Genomic DNA, 12,511 nt, shown 5'->3' with positions numbered 1-12,511 from the left:
TACTTAATTTTTTGCAGGGACTACAAATCCTGGAGTAGGCAGGAAGTAAGTACTGCTGCCATCAGTGGCTTCAGACAAGTGATTGATGTGCATAGTACTGACCATTCTGGCTTTGTCCTAGCAAAAACATTTAGGCTCATGCTTAACCTTAATCATGCTGGAGGTCCTGCTAAAGTGAAACAGAATTATTAGCGTATTTAATACCCCTCTGGCTCATTCTCTGAGTCCTCAGCACTCTTTATGGTCAAATTTCATGTATTTAATGTATTCTTGCAGAACAGGAGTGACCATTAATGCTAACTAACAGTGAACTGTAAAACTTAAGACAAATTTCCTTTTTGTGTGGCTGGGAGGGAGAACGAATGTGTTGGTATAAACTGAAGCTGATGTAGTTGCATTGGCGTAAGTTCAGAATTTGGCACGGGGCGGCGATGCGAGTAAAGCTGTATTGTACTTCTGTGGTTTTGATTCACAGAGGTTTGTGCGAACTTAGGTAGCTGGTGCACACATGGGACATCATCAAAGAGCCCAGCCAGAAAGTCAGAGCTTGGATTTGGAGTGCCATACAGCTATACATTTAGAAGCATGTTGTTATAGTGAGGCAAGCAAAGCATCCTTTCATTAAAACAGGTAATTACAGTTTATTTTCAAAGTTTATTTTTATATATTACAATCTGCAATGTAGTAAATATAGATGCTTTTTAGACATTTGATATTTTCATTATTCTTGAATGTTTAACCTGCTTGCAAAGAACTGGAAGGGTCCTCCTGTAAGCTGCTGAGTTCAAACTACCACTACTATTGGCATCATATAATTTTCTTGTATAAGCTATCCTTTTTCTTTCTTTTTTTTTTTTTTACTGTGGATTTGGAAGGCTGTTCTAGACTTTCACTTAGCCAACACCAAAATACTTTTAAAAAATAACTTGAAAAAATATTTTCAGCCTAAATTTATTCATAACTAGTTTTCCCTTGATTTTTAGTGTGTCGGGATTGTCCTTAGCTTAAACAGTCTCTTCCTTCTACTGTTTTCTTCCCTGTTCACAGATTGTTTTGCTAGGATAAACAAATCAAACTTTCTTAGGTTTCTGTTGCAACATAGTTGCTCCATTCCCCTGAACAACACAAAAAGGACTTTCTCTACAGCTGTTGTAGTAGAAATTGACCTTTTTTTTTTTTTTTTTTAATGTGGATGAAGAGAACTGTATGCTATTGGAAGTACCTCCAAGAAATTAACTGAGAAATTAAATTAATTAGGAAATAGTGATAATTTGCCTTTTCATAGTCGCATCACACTAGCAGCTCAAAGTCCTTAAACAGATGCAATGAGGTCCTGCTTTTCTTCCTTCTGAGTTTAGAACTGAAGTTTCTGTTATGAGCAGAAGCATGACCTTATGTTTTGTATTATTGAATTTCATCCCATTTCTATTAATGCAGTCCGCAAGGTTGAGCAATTCTTTCTATATAATAGTCTTATCCTTCTCAGTCTTGACAGTACCTTCCAACTTTATGTCATCAGGAAATTTCATCAGCCTGTTGCTTTGTGCCAAAATAATTAATGAAAATGTTAGGTAAAAACTGCCCCAAAACAGATCAGAAAAAATCTTCCCTTGAGCCTGTGCTTCCCTGTACAAACCATCTTGCTCTTTAGGTTTTCTAACATCTTATCAAATACACACCTGCTGAAACAAAAAAAAAAAGACTAGGTATTTTACAGAGCAATTTAACAATCCTTGTTATGTCAGTTGTCCCACTGGAGTCATTTGAGTAAAGCCTGCAGAATCCATTTTATAATCTCCATTCCTAGGTGAAAGAAATCTTCTTTCTCTTCAAATGCAGCTCACTCTGTTAGACCAAACAAATGGGTAATAGTTAAAATGAACTTTTTTTAGAAATTAAATACTTTTAAATGAGTTGTAATGGCAACTCACTTTCTCATATATACCTTTTGTTTATATATTTTTGTATGAAAGTTAATAATTGGTTTTGTATTGGAATTTATGAAAATCTTTTGGTAAAACCCACTATGTGTCAGTCTACTGTGTGCTTAATAATTAAAGTGCAGGGTTCTGTTCCTTAATAAGAAAAGAGCAAGAAAATATGATTCATAGTGAAGCATAGTCAGATAAACAGTGTGAACAGCATTATCCCCAACAGAAAAGTGAAGTGATTCTATAACAGGAGATAGAACTAGGTAAACATCACTTCATCATGTGACAATTGCTGTCCTCATTGGCAGTCTCTCAAAAGAGCATCATAGAGGGTCACTATTCAACATCTAAAGTTAGAAATGGTATAAGGCTGATGGTAATGAGGGCCAACGTGCAGCTGCTAAGGTAGATTTCTAAATCATACAACACGGCTGCCTTGATACATGAGAATCAATTACTGAAAACCTTTCTCAATGGTCAAAATGTGACATTAAATAATTGAGTATCACATCAAATCTTGTCTGCAATTAGTTATCTGGAAAAGTAATTATGCAACAAAATCAAGTAGCTGAAATTAGTGATGCGAAGAACCCTGGTTATTCAAAGACTGTAGGAAAGGATTTTTTTTTTTTTTTTGACTTGTAACATGAAATTTTAAGAACCTAACTAATTCTTTATTGAATTAAAAAAAATCTTGCTCAATTGTAATTCTTGTCATTAGTCATATCTACAATAGACGATACGTTGCACATGAAACAGGTGTTAATGACTAAGTTTGTTTTGTCTAAAGTAAAAATTATTAGCTGTGGAACAGAATGTCTTGCAAGTAGTGCATTAAAAAGCAAATCTGTTTTGTTTAGGTGGGGAAACAGCCTAAATTTTGCTCTTTTGCCTCTTACACTAAAAGTGTAAGTTTAATTGGAGAACAGATATGAAATACTCTAAAGGTCATATTCGTCTTTTTAAAAAAGCTCTGATAAATGTAACAACATAGATGTTGTGAAAGGTTAGAAAAGTCATTAAAATATAATTTACGCTAATAGAAGTAGTTAGCTTGCATTACTTAGCTCAAATATTCAAAATAAGCAAGAAAAATCTAATGAATCAAAACAGAATATGTATCCAATGTAACAGACTTAAGTTTAAACTCTCACATGAATATTGTTTAACAGCTTATAAATACAGGGAAACATTTATTTACGCAATCATGTTAAGGCCAATTATTTTTAAATGGCTTCTAATAGTAATTGTTGTCATGTATATGCCAGAACTGATAGGAAAATTAATTCTAATGGGTAGATCTGTACAGAATTTGATCTGTATGTGTATAGTACTTAAAAATCTAAACTGATAAAGAGTAGTTGGTTAGTCATGTTACTTAAGCTGGTCCCAGAATAGCACCTTCCTTTTTTGGTAGAGTTAGGTTTGCAGCTGTTGTCTCTATCTGTTGTCTCTGAAGAAAATTTTAATATTAAGAGTTGCTGACGTCAATTTTTTTCTTTTTTTTACAGCTGATGTGGGCTTTGCCCCTGACAGAAGTTATTTGGTTCTAGCTCTGAGTTTGGAAGAAGTTGGTATATAGATTTTCCCCTAACTTTCAATTGATGTGTTTAGCTTTAGTGGGAGTAATACTATCACTTAAACCATGTTGTCGTCTCAAGGAGTTTTGCTACATCCATATGGAGTGCCAATGATTCTGCCGGCAGCACCATACTTCGCTGGACTTGTTCAGGTAATGCAAGGCCGCTTCCAACAAGCAACTTAACTCTAGTGCACTTAGAGTAATAATTGGAATTTTTATGGTTGAGAAAGCAAACACTTTTAATACAGGCAAAAGCTCTCATGTAGTCAGTGAGAAGACAGTAGGAAATCAAAAAGATGGATCACCCTAATCTGTGTATTGACATCTCTCATGGCTGAATAAATGGTGTAGTTGAGCTATATTTGCTTGTATTGATTTGTCTGCTGTTTAACATTCATGCCTTTGCTTCACGAGGTTGACCACAGGGCAGAGGATTTGCTATCCATTCTAGGTTTCTGAGGGAGTCAGCATTCCCGTGGCAGGTTGTAAGACAAAGTAACTTACCATGATGTGTTTAGGTTAAGTGTTTTAGCACAGCAAATATGAATAGTGTTAAATATGCATTAATTCGTATGTTACGTATCACACTGAATGAAAAAGGGTTTGTGTTTTTGTGTGTATAGAAATATATCACCTTCACAGAATATTTATGCACACCAAATTAATTCTTCTGAGCCCTGAAAGTGTAAGATCTTGCTTCGGGGCGAGAGTTCTGTACTTTAGAAGTTAACTGGGAATTACTAGATTTAGTTGTTGTTGCGTTGTCTGGTTTTGATTTTATTTTATTTTTATCAAACAGTGGTACTATTGAATTTTCTGCTGTTAAACTTAGGATTTTGAATAGATCATGTAGACGCTAATTAAGCAAAAAGTATTCTATTGTTTACAGTAAATTCAAGTAACATTTCCAGGCATTGACAAAATGAAAAAACAGCGTACCCTGTAAATGGCAGTAGTTAGATGTTATGCATTAACAGGGTTGAGAGACACACATGTGTATTACGGCATTTCTGTGTCATGCTAGCGATCAGTCAAATTAAATGTGGAGGGGAGGCAAATTTTCTTCATGCTCCTTTACTACAGCAGTTAGCTGGCATAGAGGGGCAATCACAGCACGAAACAGGTTTTTTTCCATATAGGGCCATTCAGTAATCGAAGACTGTGTGTCGTGTTCTTCACCTTAGGCTTAATATCAGACACATATGTCTAAAATAGAAATATAGCATTGCAGAGTGGCCATTATCAGTTATTGGAAAAACCGTATTGTCTGGGACATGTGAGCTGATGCTATTTTTTTTATGCAGTGAGACATGGTAGCACACTTGAACACGTCAAGCAGGCCTTCATATCCATTAGAATTTGGGGGTGAAGGTCGGATGCTAGAGCTCAGTCAGACCCTGTGCCATCCTGTCCAATAAATAATTACAAGCAGATCGTGCCTTTCACTCTATGCTGATTGTTGTTGAAATTGCTTTTGAAAGTTCTCATAAGTTCCTGTTATAGATTAAGTGCTGGTGTAGGAAAAATAACTGCACCCAACTGAAATGGGTGAATGTAATCAGGTTTAATGGACTCGAGAGCTTGTTGGGAATTAAATAACTATTGATTTGTTGGAAAGTTGCTGTCATTACAAAATGCCACTCTAGACACATTATCCAAGCAGATAGATTAGAAGAAAGCGCCCTTTGAAAATTCGGGATGCCTTACTTAAAAATCTCTTTTTTTTTTTTTTTTCTTTTTTTCTTTCCTTAGAAAGATATATCCAGGCCTATGCTACTCCATTAGCATAGGTCTAAAATAGTCAAGCAATAAGAATTGTTCTACAAAAAAATAGGTATGTTTACAGGTACAGTTAAAAAATGTTCTTCATATGGATACTTCTAGTCTCTCCTCTTCTCTCCCTAATGTCATACCTGAAAACTGCATTTTGGAAACAAAACAAATGTTTGAATTATTGTCTCAGTGGGTAAACTAGAACTAAATTGTTTAACCACTTTCTCACCCCAAGTTTTTATCTGCAGTATCTGCAGTCAGCTTATGATACTAGAATGCTTATTGTTTGTCTCTTAGGGTAAACCTAAGTAAAGTATCTGAAATAAATAATGCAAAGGACACTTGACAGGCATATTTATGTCATCCTCTTCTAAGCAGTAGTTACATAATGTTCAGAACTTTAATGGAAATTTTCTTCAAAAACATGCCTTGATAAACTGATTATGCCAATGTTTTTACTGGGTTGCAGGTTGGGAGCCACAACCCTGAAGTATTTTCAAATACAAGGCTGTTTGAACATTTTAGAGGCTTATAAGGTTGCAATTTATTTATTCCCATGGATTTCTACAGAAAGTAGATGTATTTCTGATTAGGGATTCCCCATGATTTCCAATAGGATTTACACCAGCATTGCATATGAAAACAGTGTAGAGTATTGCATAGAGATTTTGGGGACTGTTTTGGGGTTTTTTTTTTCATGTTTTGTCATGCATGGTTGAACAAGAGAGCTCAGATCTCTGTGGAGGACTGTTAGTCTTCAGGGGTTCTGCACCTTCAAGTGCTGTCTGTTATTTTTACTTTATGCTATGTATATGCAGCCTTTTCCAGCCTCTCCTCTTAAATTCAACAGTAAACTCTATCCTACATCATCTGCTTGCTTTTGTCACACCCTCTTGTTACAGAGTACTGAAATGTGTGAAACTTAGGACAAACAAAAAAGGGCAGATACTGCGGATACATCTCTAGAAACACGTTAGATAAACAGCCATGTGTATTTTCCCAGTTGCATGCATTATTCTATTAAGAAGATTTGTATTCCTCTTACTGAGAATCATATGTTTGAGTGAGATGATGAAAAATAGAATACATATGTTCTTGGAGAGAGAGAAGGTAATTGTTCAGAGTTACAGATATGTTAAAATGTATCAAATTATGTTAAAGATACTTGAAAACTCAGTTTTATTTTCCAATAAATAAATATATCTTTAAAAAACTTATTAGAATTATGGTGGTATCACTGCCTATGATTTCTTAGCACATTTTTTAATGAGAAAAATAAAATATCTTTTCCTCTCCCTTCTTCCTCCTGGGTGAAACTGTAGGAGGAAAAAATGGCATGAAAGTACAAATGATGCATAAATAGCATTATGCCTCATGTGGGTGGAGACATGTTTTCTGGCTTGGCACAAAAGATGTACTGGCAGCCTCACAGGCTGTCACAATTACACTGCCATGAGGACCAAAGCAGCTACTGCAATCCAGCAACTGCATATGCTGTGGACAGCAAGGCCTACTTTGTGTCAAAACTATCATGCTGTTTCTCCTGGCAGGTGAGATTAAGAAAGAAAATGCCATAGAGGATTAAGTGGCAATCCAGTAAAAGACTTCTTACCCTGCCCTTGGTTCATATCCCAGTTTTGTCACTTGATTTCATGGGGAACCCTTTTGTCCAGATAAGCAGTGAAGTCAGAAGGGCGTCACATGAAAGAGGTCCTCTGCGTTGGCCAGGGTGTGGGACCATTGCCCTACTATCAGGAAGTGTGGCTGTGTGCTACTGTACCATCTTAGATGTTCTCAGAATCAACATGTGAAGTGAAGTTCTGTTTATCATTAAAATTACAAAGTGCGGCATCAAAAAACCCTATTTTGCAATTCATAGGAGAGTATTATGTTTTGTAGAATAATAAGTTAAATGTCTCCATATGAGCTTCATCTTTCATTAGCTTTGAGTGTTTTAGGTATATAAAATCTTTGCAATTGCTCTGGATACTTGGAATGTTAGGATTATGATAAAATATTTTAAAAACACAAGTATAATATACGACGTTTTAATGAGGGATGCTAAATTATTTATTACATGCCTGGTTTAGGTGGCTCAATTTGCATTTAGCAGAGAAAGAGGAGTTCATATACAGTATTATAAAAATTACTAAAGTTGAAATTACTTAGACTTCTCAGTAAACTACTAGAAAATTCTAAATAGAAAGACAGTTCTATTCAGTACAAAAATGCACTACGTAATTTAAAGACTAAAAAGATGGTAGGTTTTTTTGTTAATATTGTCAGTATTTTTTAAACTATGCTTTTGTTTTAGCCAGAAATGCTTTTGGTTTTGTTTTGACCAGAAAAGCTCTGAGAGTTCTGAGGGTTTAAGCTTATGTTCATTAAAGATTTCAGCCAGCTAAGCTAAAAGCTTTTCTTCTGCTTTTATTTGCTTATTTATTTGTGTGGTAGTAAAGGGAGGTAGAAGAAAAGTAAGAAATAGATGGCTGTTGATTAACTATTTTAATAAACTGGGGATTACCGTACTTTTAAGTACATCATTCTTAAGCTTAAATTATTCTTAAGATATTTTGATTATATCTGTGCATCTGATTTTCCATAACTGGTTAACTAGCGTGTTTGCCTGACAACTGGAAAAGTGGTGATCTTGGACACAGTTCCATTTTATTTCAGGGCTGAGATAATTGCCTAGAATATGCTGTGAAAAGTAGTGGTGCCGACTTCTTCACAGTTCCATCTTTACCCTTCTGTAAAATCCTTGTTTAAGTGATGCATTGGGAAGTGCAAGCAGTGAATACATTCAGAATACTTGTAGGTGCTAGTGTTAGGCTACCTGCAAAACCACAGTCACTTTCTGGCAGTCCAGTTTTGGAAAATGTGGATATGTTGTATTACCTTACATTAAAAAGGCTTTTCTAATTTAGTAGTTTTTATTTGAATAATGCATTTGAAATAGAAATGATGAGCGGTTTTAGTTCTTCCTGTGTTGTCTGAAGTGGTGTATAGTTGTTTTGGTTGGGTTTAAATTACTATCTAGTGGAATGCAGTGCATAATTTCTGTTTACATGGGCTGAATTGCCTATTTGAAATGCAGCAAGTAGATGATTTACCGTAGATGCAGGTTTATTCTGGCTTGATTGTGTTGTTCTCTCTTTGCAAGTGATAAGGGTCTTCTATTACTAGTACTGTACTCCCAGTGCTTTGTGAGTGGAGGCCTAACGTGTTTTAATACTGCAATCACTTTTCATCTGAGTATGTATTTTGTTCTGGTTTTGAGAGAGTATATCTAAAATTTCTTCTCTCAGTCTAATACTTGCAAAGTTTTTCTCAATTCTGTATCAAAACTGCTTTTAATAGGAGATGTAAGGTGGTGGTGATGATAATGGATGTGGTCTGTATTACTTTGTTTACAAAAATTTTGTTATCAGTGTTTAAACCTCTGAAAAAACAACTTTAGATTTTTTTCTTTTTTCTCCTTTTGATACATGGATCAAGCAATGTAGCCAACGCGTTCTCTGTGAAACCTGTCATTTGCTCAAGAGGCTACAGACAGCTTGAAAGTATTTTGTTATTGCTGTTGCAAGAGTTTATTTTCTTTTAACCTGCCTTTGTTTCTTGCTAGTAAGTAAATATCATAAAATACCTAGTGAGGGAATCTGCAGGGGTGAGAGGGAGGGGCAATGATACAGAATGTCTTTCCCATTGACCAAAAAGACTTTTTTAGTGAGAAGGATAGCCTATTGAAATAGTTTTAGTTCAACTAAGAAACAAGCAGTTATTTTTTCCTCCCATCTGTATAGTTTTGTCTCGCTAGCCTTTATTTCAGAAATCAATGGGTAACATAATTTGAATGAGTCAGGCAATACTACATTACCTCTTATTCTGTCAGCTCTGTCAATGTTGTGTTATAGTCAGGGCTTCTTTCTGAGCTCAGCAAAAAAGCAAAAGATTTCATCTGACACCCAGCAGATGCAGAATTTTTTCCTGTCCCACTTTTGCATGTAATACCAGTATTAGTGAATTTTAGACATTATGGTAAACAATTATGGTCACTAGCTTGTGTGTTGGTTAATACACTTCAGTGGATTGATTTAGTATGGCAAGAAACTGGGTAAATCTAGGCCTTCGTGGCTGCAGCTTCTGCAGTGTTTTTTTAAGTGGAATAAGTAAAAGGATATTTGAGTTTGTGTGGACAGAATGGTTTCATAGATAGAATAACTTTCATTAGGAGAGGTTCTATTTATTTGTTCATTCCCTAAATAAGACAAAACTTTTAATATTTTGATTCTCTGCAAAAGCAGATTATTTAATTTGGCTTTCCAAACTAGAAGCCAGCAAGCTGATAAGGCTATTTCCAAGGATCTGGAAATTTTTTTTTTTTTCTTTCTTTCTTTTCCCTGACTCATGCATAATCATCTGTAATAAAAATTCTGATGGCCAAATTATGCCAGGAAGACACAACTTTGAAGTTCTATAGGAATAGAACTACTATAGAACTGCATTCTACTATAGAACTGCATTCTACTGCTTTCAGTAGAATGATACACAACTGATACCAAAATATGCTTGTATGTCTAAATATAGAACAATTATTTTTATGGAGTTGGCTTGAACATTTTGCCTATTCACCCTCTGATAAATTATCTTGTGTTACATGAGCTAAAGTTAGAAACCCAGTTAAAATACATCTTTTGTTTTATTTGGTCTGTTTGCTTGCTCGCCTTCTTTAACTGAGGTATGCAGGTAACTGTTTTCTGTTTTCTTAGACCTGGTTTCAAAGAGGGTGTTGTAAAAACATGTGAAATGTCTATTTCAATAGACCAGGTTGTGGAAAAAAATATGATAAGGACATCATAATTTAAACTATAAATACTTTCAGCTGAAGTAATTGGGGATTGCATTTGAACTGTTCTATTACTAGGTGAGAGTGATAGAATTACACCTGGCTAAATATTTCCCAGCTAGATATCACAGCTGTCTTAAGTTTATGAACATGAGGAGGGTTCACAGATAATTTGAAAAATTTGGGGTTTTTTTGTGTAGTGGCAGGTCATGAACACTGTAAACAGATAATAGGAATTTGATCCAGGTAAATTTTCTGTGTCAGGGCTCCCATTTGTGTTTCATGAGATTCAGATTATTATGGGTTATGGCAAATTCTGATACCCTGGTTCCTTCTCTTCCTCTAGTGGCCAGAGGTACATGACCTAGATAGCTTGGAGGATGACTTAATCCTCTTTAATTCTGATAGTTTTATTAAATCAATAAAGAATGTCTTCAGTTTTTTCATCTACGCATTCTTTTATTCCTGATCAAGCTGAGATGAAAGTAAATCTCTTGCCTATACATTGAAGAGTCAGAATGTTCATATTCTGCCATTTAAGATTTTGTTTGAGTCCTTTGAATTAAATAAAACAAACTGTGCATTTCAAGGAAATGTTATTCAGACTTTATTGGAAACTATCCTTAAGTGAAAGCAATTTATTTCATGTTAGGATAAAGCTAAAAATACTTATAAAGCAGTGAACTGATCTGAACTATGCTGATTTTTTTAAATTAATTTTTCTTTTTTTAATTCTAGGAGATTGAAAATCTGGTGAAATGATCATTAGCCCAGTGCTTTTTCTTCTTGTAGAGCTAGAAGTACACTTTTGTTATGTCTCTGTCCTTACTTTGCCATACTATTTCAAAAGCATGTAATGCCCTCCTGTATGCTAATTACTAAAATTTAAAAATATCGAGGGGAAAATAGTAGGTTGTTTATATATTGTTTTACTATGATAAATGTCTATGACACCTTACTTTCTCTGTAACATTTGAATATCTAGAAATACAGTGAAATGCATCTCCAGCCATCTTAGACAAGTAAACTGCAAAACATGTAACCCAGGTAAGAGAGTGGCTGCTGAAATCCAAATACATAGATTTCTCTGAAAGTTACCAGCAACTATGCAGGTATGCATCAGCTGTCTTCATTTTTACTGACAGCGGTACTATATACAAGCATGTTTCAAACACTTTGAGAACAAATCATGTTGACACTTGAGAGCAAGAAAGATAAAAAAGGGAATTTCCAAACATTTTGCTTGTCTTCCATCCTAGAGAAAAACTTTAGAATTATATTAAATCGGAACTGGAACATATGTGAGAATGCCAAAGAGTGATAAGAACAGGTTAAAAAAAACCCAAAACAACCAACACTGTCAGGCTTTTTAAAAGATATAACCACATAGGTGGGCAAAAGCAAGAAAGATGACATTTAGTTGAGAAATAGAATGTGACCAGAAGCGAGGGAAAGCAGGTCTTCCTGCATCTGTGAATGATCTTGTAGATAATAACACAAAATGAATCATTCTTTTTTTCCCTACTAGCCTCAGTGTGATGCTGACTTTTAGTGAATTAGTAAACCTGAGAAGTCCTTCCCTACTCCCTAGAGAGTAAGTGTGGCTCAGGTGATTAGGCTCAGTTGGATGCTGAACTGAGTGCTGAAGATGGGACCTGCTTCATTTATCTGAAAGAAAGTTTGAAGGTATATACCCGCTATGCAAAATGCTTCCTCATTCTCTAAGTGTTGGATATGTATTTTATGTGTACAGGGTTTTGTTTTATTTGTGGAAATTGGTTTTAGTGCTTGAACAACTTTTTAGGGTTTTTTTTTTTTGTTTCTCTGATGTATTAGATCTTGTCTGTGCAAAAAGAGATTAGAGGTAATTTTTTTAAGTATTTTGAGAAATACAGAAAAGCCTATTTTTAATGAAATAAGCTCACACTTTCTAGGTTCTCTTTCTCTTTGACTTGGAATTGTTCTGAAAAACATTATTTGAATAAACTTTTTAAAAAGAAATTTGATCTTGCTAACATTTGTGGTACAGAGAGAAAAGTAAACCTCTACAACTGTATTTCAGTGCCCTGTTAGAATGAAAATATTTTAACTTCAGTTATTAAAAAAACCCCCAAAACATAAATACTGTTTAGAGCCATCAAAAACCAGGATGGAAGAGGATGCTGATTGTGTGTATACAAAACAGAAAATACAAACTCTTAAGAAAGCCACGAGGATAGTTTAACAGAGTCTCAACAAAGATTTATTCTATAGGTCCTGAGCCACATTTGAAACGATCTTCTTCTCAATATCTTAAATAATCTATATTTTGTTACGCATTTGTAATAACTAATTAGTACTAAGTGGTTTTTAAGTTTGCACATCTGGAAATTGTCCTGT

General features: G+C 34.8%; 1 protein-coding gene across 8 annotated transcripts in view; it reads left to right on the top strand.

Annotated features, from left to right (window-relative positions):
* RBFOX1 (RNA binding fox-1 homolog 1) overlaps positions 1 to 12,511 on the top strand; it is a 1,399,804-nt gene that overhangs the window by 1,127,050 nt on the left and 260,243 nt on the right. For 4 of the 8 annotated variants that reach the window (XM_075719230.1, XM_075719229.1, XM_075719225.1 and 1 more), the window contains exon 1: positions 3,577 to 3,663. The exons of the other annotated variants lie outside the window; for them this stretch is intronic. In XM_075719230.1, the coding sequence (XP_075575345.1) occupies positions 3,577 to 3,663 (87 nt within the window). Of the gene's footprint in view, positions 1 to 3,576; positions 3,664 to 12,511 lie in introns of those variants that run through there. 8 annotated transcript variants of the gene reach the window in all.

Source organism: Pelecanus crispus, chromosome 11 (assembly GCF_030463565.1).
Source record: "Pelecanus crispus isolate bPelCri1 chromosome 11, bPelCri1.pri, whole genome shotgun sequence".
Lineage (NCBI taxonomy): Eukaryota > Metazoa > Chordata > Aves > Pelecaniformes > Pelecanidae > Pelecanus > Pelecanus crispus.
The sequence above is the reverse complement of the archived record's forward strand: the minus strand, read 5'-3'. Positions and strand labels throughout refer to the sequence as shown.